At 44.4% G+C, this 22860-nt stretch overlaps 1 protein-coding gene and 1 long non-coding RNA gene across 2 annotated transcripts in view; one reads left to right on the plus strand and one right to left on the minus strand.

Annotated features, from left to right (window-relative positions):
• LOC128152962 (uncharacterized) lies at window positions 1-14173 on the minus strand. Its single transcript, XR_008238798.1, has 7 exons — window positions 13691-14173; window positions 7697-7772; window positions 6900-7012; window positions 6171-6400; window positions 5496-5687; window positions 1850-2427; window positions 1-910 (listed from the first exon to the last, which is right to left on the minus strand). It is a non-coding gene; the product is annotated as an uncharacterized LOC128152962 (long non-coding RNA).
• LOC128152955 (acyl-CoA 6-desaturase-like) overlaps window positions 12343-22860 on the plus strand; it is a 20622-nt gene continuing 10104 nt past the window's right edge. The window contains exons 1-5 of the mRNA XM_052811733.1: window positions 12343-12699; window positions 18685-18795; window positions 20236-20433; window positions 20857-20958; window positions 21897-22022. Coding sequence (XP_052667693.1) covers window positions 12493-12699; window positions 18685-18795; window positions 20236-20433; window positions 20857-20958; window positions 21897-22022 — 744 coding nt within the window. The 5' untranslated portion in view covers window positions 12343-12492. The remainder of the gene's footprint in view (window positions 12700-18684; window positions 18796-20235; window positions 20434-20856; window positions 20959-21896; window positions 22023-22860) is intronic.

Below are 22860 nucleotides of genomic sequence, written 5' to 3' on the forward strand. Positions count from 1 at the left end.
AGGAAACTTCGGGCCCCGGCAACAAGCGGGTGCCTGGCATCTTCAGCTGCCCAGACTGGAATAAATTCTGGGCTGTAATAGAGCGTTGGTGCAGCCGTAGGCACAGGACGAAATCCTTTTGACCGGATCTATCGACCTCCTCGTCGTGGCGTGCTCAAAAAGTAGCCGGTTACAAGATGCATTCCTAAAGGTGTCTGTGCTGGTGCCAGGGCTATTTAAATGCCTTCACTTCCAAGAGGGGAAATGGGAGAAATGCACCTTTATAGAGATTGTCTGATTGTATCAGACTGGGGGGGGGGGGGGGGGAACAGTTGATATCGTGGAGGGCGAGAAAGATGGGCAGGCTGACAAGAACATCAAGTAGTTTAACATAAGCAAATGCCAAATCCTGCACTGAGCAGGTAAGAAACGTGGGAAAGGGATCAAAATACCAAGTGGCTGGTCCTAGGTGACTTGCTAGTTGGACAGGACAGAGGCTTGGTGGTCAATGTTCCATGCCAGGTGAAGACACAGCCTGGAAAATGATATCATGAACCAGATAGAGGATTTGGAGACAGCAGAAAAGCCATGGACCCGAGCCATCAACAGAGGAACAATGCATAGGCTCTGCAGCGCAGTTCACTTGCTTCTTTTTAGACCACTTTCACAACCTGTTTCTCCTTTACTTCTGGGCTGAGGATGCCTCATCTTCCCTGCCCTTGGTTTTGTTTCCCTTTTCCAGCAAATCCCTCTGGCTTTTCCGTCTGTCCTGCCTCTCCCTTTCAGCTGCCGCGGCCTTTTCTGCTCCTCTGGCTCCATTTGGGTGCTGCTGCCTGGATATGCAGCCAGAGGGAGGAAAGGTGTCACCGCAGGTCTATCGCATAATACGCCTGTTTAAGGGTCTGCAGATGATTCTTCATATAATAGACTACTGCATAATGATAGAAGAGTGAATGACGCTGAAATAGATCCATCTGTGTGGGACTTCATACATACACATTACAAGTGTACATTAAAATGCCTGGTTCCACATTCAGCTCCCTTCTTGCTCTCCCTCATAGCAACAGTCTTCTCTCTGAACTCTCATTACCGATTCCAAATTTCTTTGTTTTCATTCACACCTTCCAATCTGACCTAGTTACAGCAATTCCAGTTGAATGTAACCATAGAAACAAAGAACCACCAGACTGCATCCCTTCTTGTTCTGAATCACCTGATTGCTACATCACGTCTTTCTAGCTTGAAATTCTGTGCCTGCAAAACGCTGCATCGGACATCTTTCATCTCCCTCCCTTTAGCAATGCCACAGCTAATGCATCGAGTAAGGCATCCCTGCTTCTACACATTTGTACTGCCGTCCATGAAAGAAAAGGTTCTCTCCTGATCTCAGCAAAAATTAAGTTGCTTTGTATGTTGACTGCTGACCATCTCACAAACATAACCATAAAAGACATTAATAAATGTTTAGCATCTTTTTAAATTTAACCATTATATTCAGAATGGTGCAGTAATTATTTCAATTTCTATTTTTCCTGATTATCTATTGCACAAAAGAATAATAGTCCTAAATTTAGTTGATATTTTCAGTTTGACTCTTCCTCATGAATACAGGGGGGCATTGGTCAGTTTTCTTTTTCCTATACACCACATTAAAAAAAAAAAGTCTATCTTCCTACACAAGTTAAACCTTTGGAAACTTGTTTTAAGGGATCTTAACAATAGCCAAAAAGCACCACTGAGCTTGATAAACTGCAGTCTTGTTCCCCTCATATGCCTCCTCTGATTTCAGCAGGACCAGAAGCTATAAGGCACGTTAACATCTCATTAACATATTTTCCCAGACAAATTATACAACAGTCCTTGGAATTACCTTCAAAGCTTCTTCTGACATAAAATCTGTGCCTCTGTTTCTTTTCCCCTCAGTAGATGGTTCAGCCCAAGACAAGACATCGTGGAGGCTACTTGAATCACCCAACTCCAAGCAATGAAGGTTTTCGTGTCCTGCTACGACCAGCCAGTTGTCAACAGTGGTTGGTTCTCCGGCACTTGCCATACTCAGGATTTCGATAGGTCCCATAAGGGCAAGAATGAGATCTTTGTAATAAAGACTGCAAGGGAAAAGCAGCTGCCATTATACACTCACTAGCATCCTCCATCCAGCTACGACTGTTGGCATTAACAGAGAGTCAGGCTTTGCTGGAAGACAATTAACTAGGTAAAACCAGAACTGGCCACTCTGCTCTTCCAAAAGCATCTCTTCTTTTCACTGTTCCGACTCCTTGTTTCATCTCCAATACTCCCATCTCCATTTCTCTTTACTGTCATGATCTAGCTGTCACCCAGCTTTCTCGGCTATCAAGGATCACCGAAAATCCAAAGGGAGATAAGAGATGCTCTTTGATTCAGTCTTCTGATCTGGCTGCAATTCACTCTTAGCGTCCTAGATGACTGGGGATCACCAAAAGTCAGAGAAAATATATTAAAACTCCTTATGTCACTACCATGATTTGGCTGTAACATATTTTAAAATACCTAAGTGACCTGGGTGATGAAGGATCACTAAGTACCTGGGCATCTGGTGACCAAAGCAGTAATATAGGGAAATAGAAGAGATGGACTGAAAGGGTGGCAGCTTTTATTTTACCATCTTGAAGCAGGGGAAAATGAGTTAGAATAACAGATGGTGAGGTCTGAACCCATACAAAATGGGAGATTTTAAAGGAAATCTAACAAATGCTGAAAAACAGTTTAAAATATCAAAGTCTAAAAGAAGAATTGGTGCTTGGCTTTTGTTCAGCCTAAGAAAAGCTTAAGAAGCAGGGTGCATGGGAATTGTGGTGTGAAGATTTACAAGATGCAGGCTGCTGCCAGTGCAATTAAAACACCCATGCTGATGAAGCAAATGCAGGAGGAAACCACCAATTTTAGCGTCATACTCCTTGCAGGGAAGAGCTTGAAAATCTTGACAGCTCACTGTAACATCGCTCCTGTGCCAGGCTTAGGATCCACACGTGCATTGGAAGGATTAGCATAATGCCAGAAAAAGGGGTAAATACTAGAAATATTTCCTTTATTCTTGTCAACTGTGGCATTCTTGGGAATGAGCTGTAATAGTTGAATAATTTGGACTAAATGAGTTAGTATTGTACCTGGAACTATTTGTTTGGGTTGCTAAAACTTTATACCAAAAATAAATTCTTGGGTTTGCATATAAACAGTGTTTCTTCAGCCCATATTAACTGCATGGAGTATTTGCTCTGGTACTCCGTCCTAATAACTGACTGTTGAAGTTTGGATGCAAAAATTATACATGACAGAGGGAAAGAATGAATATATTACAGTGTGGACTACCGGAGGAAGATTGTGATTTGGGAGGAGTTTACATCTCGCCAGAAAAAGCAACCAGGAATCACTACACATAAGGGACGGGGTTGCTGAGAGAAAAATAAATGTATTTTTTGTCTTCCAGAAGATGTAAATTAAGATTAGTAACTGAGGGAGTAAGGTAGCAATTGTTTAGAGTTTTTCACATTTGAAAGCAAAATCTGAGTAAAGAGAATAGGAAAGAATCTGGTGGTAGCAGGACAACATCAGCAGGATGGACTTTTCATTAAAAATTATTACAAATGAGATTATACTGGCAAGGCAACGTTAAGAATAGAGCCTTTCTCTCCTTATTCTTGTCCTGATGGGTACTCGCAATGTCTGCTGCTTTCTCTGCTAAACAAGTGGGATTATGTCCTCTGCTTCCTTGGCATCCCGACCACTTTGTGCCCTGACCCTGGTAATCCCACACGGCCAACCCAAGATCCACTGCAGAATGTGAAATTCATGCCAGCGATGGCAGTACAATGGGAATTTCTGTTTGTTTGTTTGTTGGCTGCCCGGTAAAGTTAGTTAGCTCTCAGCCACTGTCCCATGACTAGAAAAAGCGTCGCCAACTCAAGATGCTAGCGTATGTCAGGGTAAAAAAATATCAAACACATCTTTGATAGCATTTTGTCTTCATTTTAAATATATCAACTTAATTAGCCAACTCTAGTAGCACGTGATCATGAGCTATGTAACAGAGCAGAGGAAGCAAAATGACCAATACTATACAGAATATCTGAAAAAAATTGTATAAAAACCTATGTTTTCCAAGAGACATTTTTCTGATTAAAGTTACACTCAAATGCAATGGAAATATAAAGAAGATTTAACAGTGACTCTAAGACATTCACATTTCTTCCTTTTCACAGATTTTTAAAGGTCAGGGGGCTTTTAATGGTCTAATGTTCTATATGATAAGGAACAGAAAATAATTTATTTACCATGGTAAGCAGCGTTTGATTAAAATGTGCTTCAGAAAAGCATGTAGCCTTGACTTGAAGATAATGCATTAATATTCTTAGCACGTATTCTGCTTAACTATTAAAATTTTGAGCCTTAAAAGTTTAATTTGTCTGGTTTTGACTTAGAAAATATTTATTGGTTTTTGTTTTACAGGTCTCTCCTAGACTAAAAATCAATTGGTTCTGGTATTTCCTCTCTACAGGGGTACTTCCACTCCATAAGCAAGTAATTTCCTGACTTTAGTTTTTCCTTTTTGCATCCTAAAGAATTGCGGATAGACTCAGAACATGTTAGTCAGCAGTGGAAATCTTTCGGGGGGGTTCCTTGCACTTTAACGTTGCATATTCTATACCCATGTTTCATCCTGAAGCTCCCGCATCCCCAGTCTTCATGCAACTGGAAGTAAACATCCAAGTTAACAAATACATTTGCACAAACAACATTTTGTCCAGTAAGGAGTCTCAAGGACCTGGATGGCAATAAAATGGTTCTGCCAGGACTGATGTGGAAACACAGCAGGACTCCAAAGGTGGTAAGAGACTGTTAAGTTTGGTACGAAACTATCACTCTCCTTTCTAATTATTATTTAATCATTCCGTATTTTAATAACTAAAAGCCTTGGTCACAGCCCTGTTTTACAAAGTGCTGTATAAATATCTGCTCTTAAAAAACTTTCTTGGCGGCTGGCAGAAGAACAAAAGGCAATGAGGAGACAATAGCAGTCAGATATTAGTAAGGGACATTTACACTCCGAACTGGGAGCACTGTCACTCAGAAACAGTATTATCAACAAGCCAACCGTCTTGAGGGCTTCATACTGACCTAAGAACAACATAGTTTAAGATGCCTAAATCATTTTGACAATGGAAGCACTATTCCCAAGCTGCTTTCCAGATATAGAAATGAGGTCGAGGTATTTTATTGTAGCCTGGGACCCCATTGTTAAATATTCACGTGAGGAAAAAAGTCTTTCCCTTCTCTTGAAAAAGGCAAATGGAGTTTTTCTTGTGGGTACACATAAGTTTTGAGATGCTCAAAGAAGGTGCAGTTTCTTCTTCTTTTGAAGAGCCATGATATCCTCATGGAACTGATTATTGTTTTGCTTTTCTTCAGGGGAAGAATACTCCACCCTGAAAGCCCAAGCTAAGGATCCAGTGAAATACACAGTAGTTATTGCTTACCTTTGGATAAATTACTCCTTGTTACTTCAGCATCTTGGGTGTCTTTCTGCTTGAACCAGGTTCCTCTGGTGCAGAATCATGTATCTTGATGATATGCAGAACCACATCAGCCTTCATGCACCCATCTGTTCTATACGGTGATGGGCAGGGATGTTTCCTCCTCAGAGCCATTTACTGATTGCTTCTCAAGCACTAGAAATTTGTTTCAGGGGAGAGACAGAAAGAAGGAAGAGTTTGCGTCTGCCCTTAAGGGATGGCGAAGAAGTTTACTTTTGTTATTAAAGCGATGCTGCAACGGCATCCCCACCTAACCGTTGGGTTCCCTCACCTCAGGGTCCCTGCTCCAGCACGCCTTTCCCCAGCCCAGTCAGGATGTCATTTAGCTGTTTCTCACTGTGTTTGAATTTATTATTCACCCAGCTCAACCCAAGGTCAGAGCTCCTCAGCCTTTCCTTCCAGTGAAAGGGAGGGGAAGCCTGCAGTCCTTTCTCTCCTTACATGTATTTTTCCTTGATGGAGTAACTAAAGGTAGCTAAAAGTCCAAAGATGCAGCTAAATCTGATGTTCACTCTATTTTTCTCCCAATATCCTCAGCTCCCACTTTCTGCTTTGGCCCATCCTCTTTTTCCCCTTCAAATCCCTGCTCCATGTCCCTCCCATGCACCCCTTGCTCACTGCTCTCTCCTGCCACCTCTTTTTCCCACCACGTGCTGCGGAGCCATCCAGCCTTACCAAGTGGCCAGTGATGGATCTCATGCTTTTGAAACTGGGGGAGAAAAAGGAGGATTTTCCCCACATCCATGAGGACTAACTGCGCAGCTGCAGTGCATTTCCACGTGCTGGTGCCAGATTGGGTGCTGCCATCAAAGTCATCCTCCAGGTATTGATGGAGACTCTAATTCTTTCTAAAAGGCAGATTAAAAGAATTTTATCTGGTCTTACCACCTTCTACATAAAACTCAATAAAGGGATGAGACAACACACACAAAATTGTGATTTCTACTACATTTTTAACAGGCTTTCCTCAGGATCTTAGTTTATTTTACATTAACAAATCAATGCATGACACAGCGTAAAGGTACCGGAACTACCAATTTGCCCTGCTTTTTTCCCCATTCCAGACTCACCCAGCAAGATGTCCTTCACTTACTCAATTAGCTTATGTATTTCTACATTACTCCGAAGAGCAGATATACTACTGCTACATGTGCCCCGTACAAAAACTCCTTCACTTTGCACTTCTCTATATCCCCTTTTCCATGCTTTCTTCCCTGTCGTGTTTCTCACCTTTCTTCCACCCCCATCTTGTAACTACCCCATTAAACTCAGGGCTTTTATGTCCCTTACACAAGCTCTTTGTGCCATTAAAGCTACCCCATGCAACAAATGCAGCCTTTCACCTACTTGGCCATAGAAGACGGTCTGTTCTCGCATTGCTGTGGCTGGTTTGTGTCCGAGGAGCCAAACAAAACCCAGACAAAATGCTGCATAAAGCCTTGACAGCGTTACAGGCTGTGCTGCAAGAAGATGATAGCGCTGGGGTTTTTTTGATAGGCACCTTTCAATGACTTGTCGTTAAGTTATTATACAATTATCTATGTGAAATATCCAGATGGAGGAGTTCTGGGTGCAGACTTTACATCTATGTCTGTCTAGCAGGTACAAGAGCCGATTCCAAATGTACCCACCTCCTTATCAGTTCATTTCTCAGGAGAGAGGACTTGTTCAGGCAAATATACCATTCGAGCCCACCGTCTGCATATGGAGCCAGCCCTTTGCATTGATTATCCACTGCTTAAAGTCATCAGCTCTGAAGTATGAACTTCCATGGACTGACTGATATAGCTTGTTGTATATAAAATAATCACCAATTTCAATAACGCTAATACATTCCTTTTGTGGAGCAGTCATCTGATGGACTATGACCATCAGATAATACTGTGAGTTACCAATAATACATATCTTTATCTCTACAAGTTAAAAGAAGTCATGGCTTTGAATCCAGTTGTGGACACAGAGGATACAACCTTCAATTAGGACACTAAACAAGTAAAAATATTTCATGAATTTGCAAATTAATTTCCTTTCAAAAAAAAATCTGTCTTTGCTGTGGATCCCCCCTGCTTTCTAACAGTAAAATATCATTAGTGAACCTTGGAGAAATGCATCCTAAAATAATCAGCTGTAGTATGTTTTCTTACTCTTTTCTCTACGTTGCCCAGTGGCCCTCTCCATCTTCTTAGACATCTCTCTGTTCTTCAGCTTTGCAGTCTTCTTCTAGATAGAATTATAAAGTAATACAGTTTGCAAAGGACCTCTGGAGAGCTACAGTACAACCTCCTGGCTCAAAGCAGAGCTACTGTCCCTCTCAGCACAGCCACAGAAACTAGAGAACCAGATCTTCAGCTGCTATTAACAGGAAAAAATCATTGGGATTCACCAATTTACATTTGTACATGGTTTTACTCTGCAGAAGCAACAGAGCAAGAGATGTTGCTGGGTCTTTGTTCTGAACTGCTACCAGAAGTTGAAATGTTAAAGTAATTCACATAATCCAATAGATTCGCTATAAATCACAGCTGAAAAACAATAATAGCACTTTATAGGCAATGATTTTCAAACTGAGGTCTGCAGACTGCATGGAGTCCATGAACCACTGCGTAGGGGTTCCACAAAGATGACTGGGAAAAATATCTATAACACAGAAGTTTAAATTCACTAAACATGGATCTCTCAGTGAGATAACAAATCAAAGCAGCAATTTATTGCCAGGCAGAACTTGTCAACATAGATTTGACAGCCAGCCTGATTTCCCTTGGGATTTTCTTCTACACATGGAATCCCAGAGCTGGAAGCAGCTCTCTCCTCTTTTCTCCTCCACCAGTCCAGCACAATGACTGACATGAGCCAAGGTCTGGTGTCGGGACAGTACTACAGTATTTCTTAACAAATAAAGCTTAGAAGAGCCTGACTTTCATAGTTAGAGCCCTTGCTTCAAAGCTGTAGCCTGAAAATTCAAATGATGCATAGCAAAATGACACTATACTTACAAGCAGAAAAGCAGAGTATCAATAGACACATCATGCAACAGGATCAAAGAAAAAATAAATTAGAGGTGTCACAGAATTGCACCTAAATTAAACATATTCTGCCGTGTTATCTACCCTACCTTCTTCTGTTCACCTTCCTTGATTGTGCTTTCTTATAAAAAGATCTACAGAATGCAAAAGGTGGAGAAGTGATGATCTGAAAAAAAAAAAAAAAAAAAAAAAGGCAGGGATGTATGTTCATGACAAGGGTCTGTGACTTTCACTGCTACTAAGAGTTTATGTTTCTTTAGATATACTTTCTCACTTTGTTGCATTTGGAGTTCTTTAAGTACAACTCTAAATTCCTGTCTACTCTTTCTATCAGGTGGTCTTACATATGCTTCCCTTTCAGGATGCAGTAATTGGTATAGAAGTCATTACTGCACTGCTCAGTCAATGAGGTTGCTCAACATTTCACATCACCAAGCCCCAAACCCTCCAGGCTGAGCAGATAAATGACTTGCTGGCAAGGTTTCTTCCTATAAACCAGCATGGAATAATTTTGCTCATAGGGTGATTTTGCAAAGGATGGTGCACAGAAAAGGCTGAGACAGGCTTATATGTGCAATTTTTCTTTTTTTTTTAGCCGAATCCACAATTTATGGCATACGTGGACCTCAAAGCTATTTTAGGGGGGGAGGGGGAAACAACCAAAAAACCCAACCCAAGCCAAAAAACCCAAACAAATAAAACCAAACCAAAACAAAACCCCACAACCAAAACAAGGCGAGAAAGAGAAAAACGGAGAGAATGAAAAGCATCTTCCCGATGGCCAGCCAGGAACAGAAGCAATAGGGTCTTCCACACAACTGTCCTCTTCTGGACATCCTCTCCAGCGGAGCAGGGAGTGCACAGAGCAGTTTTCCAACAGTAACAATACAGTTTTCACCAAAACCTACTTAAGCTCATTACTGGTTACTCCTGCCTGAGATGATGTTAGCGCTGACTGGAGCACCCTTGATGAAGTGCAGGAATTGCATCCTCCGTGCACATGTAACATACAAGTAATATTTATTGGATATGTAAATTATTTATCTATGGTATTATCCAGTAGGCTTTAAAGTTAGAAACTAAAAGCTACAAGGCAAAGGGCAAAAAAATAGGGTAAGAAAGGATGATTCACTTACCCATGGTAATCAATTTTTAGGACAAATTAGACATAACGGGCAGAAAAACACATACAAATGCATCCATGCCCTGAGGATAAGGGCACTTGGATACCACAGTGAAAGCAACACAACAGCAGCCTCCAGGTGTGTGGTTACAAGGGAAAGGCAGGCTACGGCGGGAACACCCTTAGCATTAGAAAGGTTAAAGCATCCAAAATGCTATGCAGACACGCCTGCAGGATTAAAATCCTGAAATTCAAAGAACTCAGCACAGAAAGTGTCATGGTAAACTTTTCCCATATCACAAGCAATGAGCTTCAGGTCCACCTTAATGTAGAGTCTTGCTGACATTTATTATTATCCTTGTCAGAGGTCTATTTTGAACCAAACTAAATAAAACTAACAAGTCTTGGGAAAACATTCCTTTCGTTTCTGACTTTCGTCACCCCACACCACAGGAAAAGACTGTTTAATAGGCTGAGGTTCTTGTGCAGCAATAAGACCAGGCAGAAACAGAGGAAACCTATAGCATGCCTTGGCACAAAGGCAGCACAAAGTAATTCTCGCTGGTATAGAAGCGATGCACGTTCTTTCACTTTGATCTCCGTTCCTGTAGCCTGTGTAGGGAGCACGGGTAGAGAAAAGGAGAGGAGCAAGAATTTTTTAGATATTCACTGTTGTCAGCTCCTTCAGGCTAATGGCAGCAGGCAAAAAACAGAGCACCCTTGTCTGTGCCTGCTCTAAACTATGGCTGAGGCTGGACAGAAGCACAACAGCACCAGGACTGGAGGCATTTCTTGCTTTCGCTGGAGGAGGTGGCCTCTTACCCCATGCATAAGCTCCCTCCTTCAACAAGATACAATAGTTGGCTAGAGAGCAAATAAGCATTGTGAATTAAAACATTTGATGGTTAACCATATGGGTTCCTTTGCCTGCTTTTCCAGACCAGGTCAGAATAGAGTGCTATTGAAAGATGAGACAAACACAGGTCTGAGCTACTGGAAGCCAGTGTTGCTCCAATTCTAGGATTTGCTCGTGCAACAGAATGCTGTAATTTAGGGAGTGCAGTCTGTATCCTAAAACCTTTGTATATGAAATCTGCTTAGAACCAGCCAGTGCTTCTACAGAAAGGAGTAATAAGCCTTCCACTTGTTAATGCAAAATGGAAAAGGAAAAGCTGTGGGTCATAACTGCCTTGCCCTGGAGAGCAGCCAGACACGAGAAAGACAGCAGTGAAAACGCTCTTCTGTTGTTTTTGCTCTTGCAACGCAACACCTTGTATAACCTAATGACAGGGATTATTTTATTACAAAGTGCCCCACAGCAAAGAAAAGATGGCTCTGTCCAATGTGTTCATAAAAGCGTTGTCCTAAGCAGGAGATCTGTAGCTGAGCCTGCTGTCAACAGAAGGAACAGGTCTCCTGTGACAAAAGGAAACTGTTAAATCTGACAGCCTTCGAGCTGGTAACTCAGCACGACAAAATAGAGCAAAACAATGCTAATTTCAGGCAGAATACCAAAATATCCTTTTTAAGCCCAACACTAAGAAGTGAGGTGACAATTCTGGAAAAAAAAAAGGGAGGGGAAGGGGGGGAAAAGAGGGAGGAAAGGGTGGGAAAAAAGGGCGAAGGGGGGGAAAAGGGGGCAAAAAGGGGGAAAATGGGGAAAATGGGGGGAAAGGGGGGAAGGGGGGGAAAGGGGGGGAAAGGGGGGGAAAGGGGGGGAAAGGGGGGGAAGGGGGGGAAGGGGGGGAAAGGGGGGGAAAGGGGGGGAAAGGGGGGGAAAGGGGGGGAAAGGGGGGGAAAGGGGGGGAAAGGGGGGGAAAGGGGGGGAAAGGGGGGGAAAGGGGGGGAAAGGGGGGGAAAAGGGGGAAAAGGGGGAAAAGGGGGAAAAGGGGGAAAAGGGGGAAAAGGGGGGAAAGGGGGAAAAGGGGGGAAAGGGGGGAAAGGGGGGGAAAGGGGGGAAAGGGGGGAAAGGAAAAAGAAAAAAGGGAAAAAGGAAAAAAGAAAAACTAAGAAAGGGGAAAAAGGAAAAAAGGGGAAAAGGAAAAAAGAAAAACTAAAAAAGGGGGAAAAGGAAAAAAGGGAAAAAGGGAAAAAGAAAAACTAAAAAAGGAAAAAAGTGGGGAGGAAAAAAGGAAAAGGGGGGGAGGGAAAAAGGAAAAAAAGAAAAAAGAGAAATAGGGAAAAAAAGGGGGAAGGGAAAAAAGGGGGGGGGGGGAGGAAAAAGGGTGGGGGGAGCTTTCTAAAGCCGGAGCCAAAACCCCGAGGAAGAGAAACTAAGAGCGAGGCGGAGAAGAGAGGACGCCCGCACCCCCCGGCCCCCGGCCCCCGCCGCGGCGGCTTTTCCCTTCGAAAGATCCGGCCGGGCCAATGGGAGGGAGCGGCCGGGCGGGCCGGGCGGGCCGGGATTGGTGCGGGAGCTCTGCTGATCCCTGTGGAAACCTCACCGGTCCTGAATGGAGGAGGATGCCGGGGGGGGGGAGGATGCTGGAAGAGGGGGGGGGGAGGCGGTGGAAGGGGCCGAGCTTCCCAGAACCCGGGGTTATGTGCGAGGAGCAAGCGGCTCAGTGCGGGGAGAGCAGCCTCGGGGGCGGCGGGGGAGGGCTTGCAGGCAGGCGGGACAAAGAGGAGGGAGGACATGAGCCAGGGGGCAGGGGAGAGAGCGGGGGATCAGCTAAGTCACGCAGGAAAAGCTCTTCCCCCCCGGCACGGCCCCGAGAAGCGCAGGGGCAGGTTGTGTGTGTGTCCCCCCCCCCAGCCCGCTTTGGGCGAGAAGACAAAGCAGCGAGCGGCCCCCATGGGGAAAGGGGGTGAGAAAGGAGGGGAGGCGGGGGAGGCGGAGGCGCAAATCCGCTTCTACACCTGGGAGGAGATCCAGAAGCACAACCTGAGGACGGACAAGTGGCTGGTGATAGAGCGAAAGGTTTATAATGTCACCAAGTGGGCAAACAGACACCCGGGGGGTCATCGAGTGATCAGCCACTGCGCCGGCGAAGATGCCACGGTAAGGACCCACGCACGGACAACCCCGGGGCTGCCTCCCAGCTCCCACCGGCAACCTCTTGACAGGTCATTGCCTTCCCGGCTTTTGTGCGAGCCAGCTGCCTGCCTCTCTTTCTCCCTCCCCATCTCTCTAACACCTGCTGGGTACCCAGCTCATCCCTTTCGCTGATTTTGGGGAGCCAAAAGGTCGGTCCAAATTGACGCGACTCCTTGGCGATCAACTCCGTTGAGCCATGGCCGATTCGAAGCATCTGGAAGATCGGTTGGTAGAGATTGCTCGGCTCTGCTTAAGTCCTGCCGGTTTGTCTTTGTCTCTTGTTTGCGCTGTGCCTGGAGCTCTGAATTCATGAGCGGAGCAAAGCCTTCCCCTCTTCAGTGCATAGCTTATGACACGCAGTCACGGCAGCCAAGCGCAAGAAAGGGTTAACGAGAGGCCAGTCTGTGTTTCAAAGTTGCTTCTGTGAGGAGGGCGAGCGTGAGGCTTTAAAACAAGGAGCTTTTTAGCTTTTTCCCCACGAGAGAATTCTCTAGAGAATTTAGTTACAGGTTTCTACAGAAAAGGAAAAAAAAAAGAAAAAACAAAAAAGAAAACCATTTGCTGCTGCTACAGCTGCCTCTGCACTTCATGGCTGGGTTCAGCTACGTCTCATGTTTCAGCAATTTTTAAAAAAACCAACCAACCAACCAAAACCAAAACAAACAAACAAAAAAACCAACTTGAAAAAGGAACAAATTGCCTCAGGGATTGTTGTCTGCAGTTTCCCTCAAAGCCACCTTCTTCAGAAGTGCATCCAGAGAGCATGTTCTCTCCCCAGGGGGTTAGCCCATAGTTAATAAAATTTAAACTGCCTCAGAGCTTTTCCGAGTATGTGCATGGTAAGCGGCAGGAGAGACCAAGCTGTAACATTAACTGTTCGTCTCCCACGGCTCTTAACACCTTAGCAAGGAGGAGGCTCTGTGTGCGGCAGAATTAATTGGCAAGAATTACTAACCTTTCCTTTCCATCAGTGTCCATTTGCCTATGGTCCGTGGCTATTTTCCGTTCTTTTCCTTGAAGCGCTGAGATGCGTTTTGGTGTTCCTGTCCCCTTCCGATAAATCCTTTTGAGATGAATAGCTTTCTCCCTCAAAAAGATGGGCCAGGTTTTACTTTCAGCTGCTTAAACGCAGGCCTGCTGAAACCAGAGGAGTTTGACTCCTATGCCCAAGAATTTAACTCCAATGGCTCCACTAGAAACCAAAAAGCATCTGCTATTGCATTTGGCTGGAATCCTTACAAGGGAGAATGAAAACACAGGTTTGTGATTCTACTACTGCTGATCCTCCTCCTGCCTCCCCAGCGTACATGGCATCCCACTATAGTCAGATCACGCTCCATGAAGGCATGGTCTTAAGAACGCTCTGAAATTGTTCATCACCCCTCTGAGCAGTAAAACAGAATTGGCATCTGGTTTCCAGCTTCCCTGTGGTGAGTAACAGTTTACTGCCAAAAAAAAATCTCTCTCTCATTCAGGGTGAGAAAGCCTTCGCCTTGACCTTGTCAAGGCTTAACTAGCAATTTTCATTCTGTGTTGCAAGGTATCGCAACTGGAAGAGTTTAGGAGGAGGAAAAGGCAATGATAAAAATTCAGTTTAACGTGTTTCCATTCCTAGTTCGTACATGGCTTCCATCTTTCGCAGCCTCTCCTTAGCACCACATGTAATTAGGACCTCCAGTCCAGCAAACACGCACCAAAGGAACCTCAGCATCTTGTCCATTTATCCTGGACCAATCCTCTAGAGGATCACGTGTATCCATCTACCGCAAGCTGCCCACTGACACGCTCACTGACCTCCACATCTATACTGGGCCACTCTAAAGATACCCTGCTTGGTGTTGTGTGAGCTAATCCATCTCAGGATGCTCACAAGACAGCTAGCTGATGCTAGTCAGGTTAGGAATGCCCAGGCTAGCTTACGCATGAATTGCCCCTCCAGGTACTAACAACACTGAGCATTCATTCATTTTAGGCCATACTTTAACAGGCTGAGACAGCGTACTCGTCTGGGACAACCTGTTCTGGTATCACATCATGCACAGTTGCCTTCAGAAAATGAAGGGGAGGGTATGCAAGGGCACCTCACGGTGTCCCTTTTTCAGAGATATTCAAAGATGCAAAAGAACATCCTGGTACTGACTGCACTAAGCAATTCCAATGCTCAGGTACAGTTCATACCTCAATAATACGAAGCTTTTTTCACCAAAAGCAGCTGGAATAATTCCCGCTTGCCCACTTCCCGTGAGACACTTCAGCTTATTTGGCCGGTAAACCACAAAGTTGGGGCGTCAGGTGTAAATATCACATGGCACTTGCCAGAGACTATCTTTTGCCTTTTGCTTTTTATCTCCTCTAGTACAGAACTGAGGACAATTCCAAAATTCAGATAGTATCTTACATTCGGGACCTAGTAGTAAAGGAGAGGCATGAGATATAGCTGCCTTCCATCACTAGCTTTCTGTCTGATGATGGTAAGAGTATTCAGGAGATGTTATTCTCTCTCCTGCGCAGAGGCTATACTGAAAAAGCCCATTCTTTGCATATGCCAATGACATATACGGGTATTACTTCTCAGTGAAGGTAAAACTTTCCTGCTGCCAGTATTTCCTTCATGGCATAGGCTTGCGATAGCAGTGAAGTGGAAGATAGGTAGTGCAGTTTTGAGTAACAACCGTGTTTTGACATACCTGATTGCATTTCTGACCAGTTCCAAACTTTACTTTTCATCCCATCCAGAAAGAAGTGAGGCTATTAAGTTCAGAGGCAGAGAAGTCTCCATGGAAAAGTCATGACAAAGCATTTATAAGCATGTTTAGAAAACAGATAGGCTTACTGGCAGGGAAGCCCCAGGGAGACAAAAATACCTTCTAGGTGATCAGGTAGAAGCTGCTGTTCTGAGTCACCCCGCAATTAATACAACACAAATAGGCAAGATCTCCAGCACGGTGATCAGGTGGTACCTGGTCAGAGCTCCAAAGACTTTTTTTTCCCCATTAATTTAAACAATATTGAGTCAATATTAAGCAGCATAATGCTTCTTATGTGTTCACCCTCTCCCTCTTTCCCCTTCTTCCCCTCTTTTTGCCCAAAATTGCAGAACCTTGCAGCACATATAGTCAGCTCTTCACTTCCCCACTCATTCTGCTCTTCCCTCCTCTTTCACATCATCTGCAAATTGTACCAGGAAAGGAAACTAGCAACCAGACTTAACATTTCAGTGATGCATTTATGGGTCCAAGAGCTGAAAATGCTACAATAACTGAAGCACTAGTAAAAAAGGCTTAAGGCCGGTCTGCTACCAGTTGTAACCTTGGGCAAGTCAGTCCTTTAGTGTATCATCCCCTCTTTAGAAGGGAGAGGACAGTATTTCTTAAACTCCGGCGGGCTGTGAGGATAACACCAGAGAGGGTGAAATTCGCATAAATTATGGTAAAGCAAATTAAATTCCTCAAAGTAGAGAAGGAAGCTGATGATTCGGGACAAGTATTTCTTTGCATGGGGAAACTAAACTGTCTGCAGCACAGGGTTCTAGAAACAGCTTTGCTGGTCCTAGGGTTTTACCTTCATTTTGGCACCGATACAGCAACACCAGTGGCTTAACCCAATGGAGTCAAAAAGCACCGGTCTCACTCCTGCTGGGCTGAGTTTTGCCAGTGATGCAGTCCTCATGAGTGGACCTGGACAAATTGATCCAAGCTTCTCCCTGTGGTAACAGGAATCACTTTGTCCCTGAAATTAGTTACAAAAGGGGATAGTTTGGGTACTGGCATGAGAGCTGAGCTGCGAGTAACTAGGAAATTCTGGTACTTTACAGAAAAATTGCACCTCAGTTTCATTTCTGGCATTTCAGTTTGCCTCCTCCACTGAAATGACTTCCCCCCCCTTACTTCTTCCCCCATAGCCTCTGGCATTTTATGGCTTTTATAATCTTTAAATAATTCCACAGATTTTTATTTCTCTCCTGCACCTGTAGCTAGCGCTTCTCCCCCCCTCCCACCCCCCTGCCAATGCTGCATCTCTAACTTCTCATATATCATTTCTTTAACTTCAAGTTCAATGGCTCAGATCAGCTTTCACTCTCCCTCCTTATATGCCTCTCGCAGCAAAATTTCTATGGTCAGAGCATTATTTTGAAGCTCAATCCAAAGTCTTGGAATTAGGTGAAAGTTTCTATTGATTTTAGTGGACTTTGGGACCAAGGTTGTTGGCTGGTATTTTTGAACACCAGAGCTAGACTTTCGATGGAGGTCAGCTCCCAGTAGGGTCAGCTGGACCCAGTGAGCACTTTCCAGCCTGCTCTTTCTGTTTAGAGCCAGAAATGAGATTTTAATTGGTCCCTACTATTGTTAGGCAATGGGACAAGTGTGAAAAGGCTGAAACGTGGTACTCCTGACTTCTATTTTTGACTGTTTTTTTCTGTACCAGTCTTAGCACTTCATGTGATTACACCTTTACAGCTCTCCTAGGTGATTTTTCTAGAGTTAACTCCAGTTCTGTGCGGTAAGAAAAAGGCAAGGGCAGAGTAAGAGTTTCTGACTTTGGTCAACTTTCTGTCCTTAGCACTATATTTGGGGTTAAAATTCAAGCCATGCCACGTGAAAGGAGGAGCGTGTAAGTTCTCACTACTAGCAGCAGATGCATCAGATACACGCGCCCATCAGGCACCTGTAGGACATAGGTAGACAAACACATGTGGAAAGGGGAAGGAGTAGAGAAAGAGAAGAGCCAGGCAAACTCATGAATGCCAGGATCAAAAAGCCTCTACAAGCAAGGCATTGTCCTTCCATATTAGAAGTCTTGAAAATATCTAAGAAAAATAATACTCGAGCTGGGTTTACTGCTTTTCCAGCCTCAGGAGTATATGGGATAGGATTTATTTCACGAGTTTCATCAACATTGAGTTTCATCCCTCAGTTAGATTCTGTTGCTGAAACTTAGCAAGCTATTTATGTCTATTATCACATGTTGGAGAGACTTCAGTAAAATGTACCCAACACTCAAGGCAGGTACTGAATAGAAAATATACAAGCCATTCCGCAAAAGATTAATGGGCCTCTTATAGGGACAAGCAGCCGCATACCACAGCACAGTAGAAATGACAAGAAGTCCTATCAGATGTATTGATAACTATAATCTCTTCAAGACTGCTAACCTGCTTAGCATATTTCAGAGTAATGAATAAAGTTGCTTTTTGGTGTAGGTCCCTTTTTGAATGGGGTCCTAGCCACTGCAAAGTTTGATAGCAAGCACTTTAAGGCAATTGCTTAAAGTTCTAGTACACAACCGTGTTTTTGATTTGGTTCCTTTCTAAGACATTTTGCATGGAGATAGAATTGCCTCGATATCTAGAATATGGTTCTAGAATAAAGAAGAGCTACAGTAGCATTCAGTTACTCGTCTTACAGAACAAAAAGAGAAAGGCAGTCTCCAAAATGAAGAGTCACCACTTTTTCCTCAGCTGCGGTAGTGCTGGGATCTACAGGTCCGGCTAAAACATTCAGTAATATTTTTTGTATCTACAGTCATGTCCAGATTCAGTCACCCCCTCTCTTGAATTGCCTCCAGGCGGCAGACTTCCAAAGGGTATTTATATCCTAGTGGGGATTTGCACAAATTCCTCTCTGCCTAACTTCTAAGGGAATTAATAGGATTTAGGTATTTAGTTGCTTAGAAAAAATTTCTTGAGGTGCCTTTCACTGTGTGTCTAGATAGCAGCCCAGATCTCACCATTCGCTTGCGACTAGATAAGCAAATTTATCAGCCTCTAGTAAAAGTACTGCACTGAACAGTGATCGCAGAGGTGGAAGTCAGCCTGGCATCCCTCTTCCACGGTAACATGAGGGGACGACTGCAGATGGACAGTGCTGGAGATGGACGGGAATGACACAAAGAGTAGGAAGCAACAGCTTCCTCCTGAATCTCACACAGTTACTCGTATTTCCACTCCAGGATGCATTCCAGGCCTTCCATATCAATCCCACCTTGGTGCAAAAGTTTCTCAAGCCATTACTTATCGGAGAGCTTGCTCCAGGGGAACCTAGCCAGGACCGAGATAAAAACGTGAGTATTTGTTTCTGAGCTGGGGTTTATGATGGGTATGTTGCACCTTTTTTTTCCTCTCGGGATGTCCTCCAGGTCAAAGGCAGGCAGACTATAAAGGTCTCTTCAGTACAGGCAGCTCCAGAGGGGGAGAATACTCGGTATCTGAAGCAATGTGCACATCCCAGTATAGATTAAAATGTGTGTGGGAGGGAGATGACGCATTCAGACTGGCGGTACAAACCTTTCCTTTCCCACAGAGCCACCAACAGCTCTGCCTATGGTAATCACGTCCCATTTCTAGCAGCACATTCCCGGTGCCCAGGCTGGACTGATCCCATGCTGAAGGGAAATGTGAACTGACACATATGGACTGGGAAATGTGCACCAGCTCTTGTGACCGGTGTCCCTTCTGCTATTCCTTCTCTGGTGACCGAGCTCTAAAACACGTGTCATCACTTGCCTGTTACAGGGGAAGGAGTGGGAAAAGAAGTCTGAAAAGACTTCCAAACAAATTGCTCACCACCTCAGCAAGACTTGACTCCCTTTCACTGTTTGCTCTGCAGCCTCCTTTGACAGATTACTCCCAGGGAAATACCTCTCTGAGACTCAAACTGGCTCATCCTGCTGAGCCCAGTACCAGCAAAGCTCTGGAGAGCGGCCACGTTGGTGCCATGCGTGGCACGAGCAGCAGGCACCTATGGGTGAGGTGAACCAGATGTCTCATTTCGGGAGCTGTTGTTAAGGAGCAGCAACCCAGCAAGTCCCTTTTCCACCCAGCCGGCATCCTCAGGGCAGCTCTGTATCCCTCCCAGACAGTCCGTTCATTCATTATTCAGGCACAGCGCACGGCATGACTAGCTCTTGCCATGAAACTCAATCCCGTCCCGTTGTTTGTGACTGGCCATGATTATGATATATCTGTATCACTCACAATAGAAGAGACAATGCTAACCCGCATTAACCCGGGAATGCTCTTCACGAATGATTGCACGGTAGCTGACCCACATATTAAGTAGACAACGGGTGCTCTGATATTGGGTGCTCATCGTGAGAGCTCTGGAATTATGCATAAGTAATAGGACTGAATTAGCTCCTTCTCCAGCTGCCTCTTTAATACTTGTAAAGCTCATTCAGATGAGAGCCATCACCTGATGTAACTCTCAAGAGAGCCAGGTAGTGCTGCTGATTCACAGCAGCAGGCTTGAATTACTCTCCTAGCTCAAGGTGCAAAAGGTCAGGACGTGGGCTCAGACCAGCCAGGATGTTTATTCATAGGCAAGTGCTATGAAAAGCTAGAATACAGGGTGAATATGGAGGCAGGTCCTTCCTTACTTCTGGAGTAGCCAACCAATGCAAGAAACAGCCAGGGTCCTTAGTATGGAACTCAGCCTTCCTTCCTTAGACTCATTCAGACTTACTTATAAGCTTCATACCCTGTCTTGCATGTCTATTTTGCAGTCCCAGCTGGTGGAGGATTTCCGGACCCTGAGGAAGACAGCAGAGGACATGAACTTGTTCAGAGCAAATCCTTTGTTCTTCTCTCTTTACTTCGGCCATATTATTGCAATGGAAGTTTTGGCTTGGTTAATGGTTTCATACTTCGGTACTGGCTGGATCACAACTCTCATCCTCGCCTGCATCCTTACAACTTCCCAGGTGAGAAGTGGTAGGCACAGAGCATACTGGCTATGCAATCACTCAGAGGAAGGCCAGTGCGTGCTGAACTTTTCATATTAGATTAATTACCAGCGCAAAACATTCACACCAGTGAAAAATATTCACAGCATACCTGCCATTGTGGTGCCTTCTGGCCACCCCTACCCACTGCTGATCGTGGCTCACACATTTTTCTCATCAATTTGACCTTTCCTTCCACATATTGGTAGTGTTAGGTTTGCGGTTGGACTTGATGATCTTAAGGGTCTTTTCCAACCTGAATGATTCTCTGATTCTATCCTCTCACTTCAGTTAATTCCCTCTCTTCCTCACGCTCACAACTTGCCTTCTATCTCCATTTCCTTTTGTGCTTAACTCTGATTTCCAACAGCTTCCTAACTGTTTGATTTCCCTTCATCCCAGACCCAGGCAGGGTGGCTGCAACATGATTTTGGACACCTCTCTGTCTTTAAGAAGTCTTCCTGGAACCACATCGTTCACAAGTTTATCATTGGACACCTGAAGGTAAAGGACATTATGGACCCAGGGCACTGTGGAAACAACTGCAGTCACTTTGACTATGTTAAAGTAGGAAACGGCAGCTCTAAGCCTTCCCACAGTGAGCAGATGCACAGAGGAGAAGTTAGTGACCATTGCACGTGAAGCTGTGGTGCAGAAGCGATAAGAGACTGTAATCATAGCTGTTACAGAAGACAGTAGTTCCACAAGCTTCAGTGGAACCGCACCAATTTATAGCAGCTGAGGACGAAGCTTATTAAATTGCATAAACCCCTATTTTAATATCCTGTCATATTTTCACCATGCACTCCACTAAGGTATAATATTTTTCAAACGTCCCATCCTGCTACATCCCATCCATTCAAGATGCCTTCAGAACTTCTATCCTGGGCAAGGTCCAGTGCAGTCCAGGCATTTCGGCATCCACCTGCAGCAGGAACGTATAGAGGGTGGGACATAGCTTTGCCCATTCTCCCCAACCCACTTCATCTTGCCTGATTCCTCACAGGCAGTAGAGGGAAACCAGTATAATAATCAGTAAGGCAGCAAGAGGATTTGGTGGTGGATTAGTAGTGTTGGGTTAACGGTTGGACTCGATGATCTTAAAGGTCTTTTCCAACCTAAATGATTCCATGATTCAGCTACTAATAACAACTTCACACGTGGGAAGGCATGGTGACATGCAGCTCACTCAGAGTATATTTATTCCCTGTTCTTTCAATACGGATGATCCTTAGCAAGGGCAAAGCAGCCCTCTGAAACCAGCAGTCTCATAGCAACTGACAGCTTAGCCACTTACTGCTTATTGCTATTTCAAAAGCAAATAACAGTTTGGCCATAATCTGAGTTGCACTGGTTTAGTTTATATAAATGAACGGGTAATCCTACCACTAGAGGAACTGCAGTTTCCCAAGGATGAACTCCTTGTTCTTGTATCTGCCCAGGGTGCCTCTGCAAACTGGTGGAACCATCGTCACTTCCAACACCATGCCAAGCCCAATATATTCGAGAAGGACCCAGATGTGAACATGCTGCATATTTTTGTCCTCGGAGATACACAGCCTGTTGAGGTAAGGCAAAGCGGCTAAAACATGGAAAACCATTGTCCTAAAGGGCTTCAGAGAATGCTCGTGCAAAACCAGGAGCTGGCTGGTATTAGTAGACATGACTTACACAGTCAAGACTTCCAGGAATGCTAAAAAAGGAAATGCTTCATCCAGGGATTTCATCTGGCTGTGTTGTCTGACAGGAGTTTGGCCATCTCACCCTCCCAAACCTTGGGTGGAAGAGCAAGATTGACTATATAATTCCCTGTTTCCTATACCGACCACAGGAGAAAGTGTTTTGGGGTAGCTTGGGAAAAGCAATGAAGATGGGATTGGAAAGAAAGGAGAAAGTCGTTAAAGTCAACTTCTTCCTGCTGGCTTGAAATATCAACAGGAGGGGAAAATCGGGTGGTCCTCAGTACTTCATCAAGAACATTTCAAAACTGATCTTCCATTTCCACAGAAAATGTCTTCCAATATCAGTCAGTCCAGCTGTATTGGTGCTACAAGACTTACCTTCATTGGGAAGTTGCTATGCTGGAAGCAAAAATGAAAGTTCACAGCAATCCAGATTCTCCATGCATTAGCTGCTTGTGTGAACACTCCTGGAGCTCAAAAAAGACACTTCTGTATAGCTCTAGATATTTCACTAGGGAGGTGAGGTTAGGAGACTGGGTGCTCTTGGCTCCCTCTTTTCACTGAAAAGAAATGGGCACCTGCAAAAAATGTAACAACCCAAGATCCAAACCTGTGTTTGGAGAAATTTCTCTGCATCTGCTTTCCGTAGGTGGACCATAGTAATACAGGAATCGGTGCAGAATAGCTCTCAGTGACAGCACTCGTATTTCCTATCACTTACATG

This window comes from Harpia harpyja, chromosome 16, assembly GCF_026419915.1.
Source record: "Harpia harpyja isolate bHarHar1 chromosome 16, bHarHar1 primary haplotype, whole genome shotgun sequence".
NCBI classification, from domain to species: Eukaryota; Metazoa; Chordata; class Aves; order Accipitriformes; family Accipitridae; genus Harpia; species Harpia harpyja.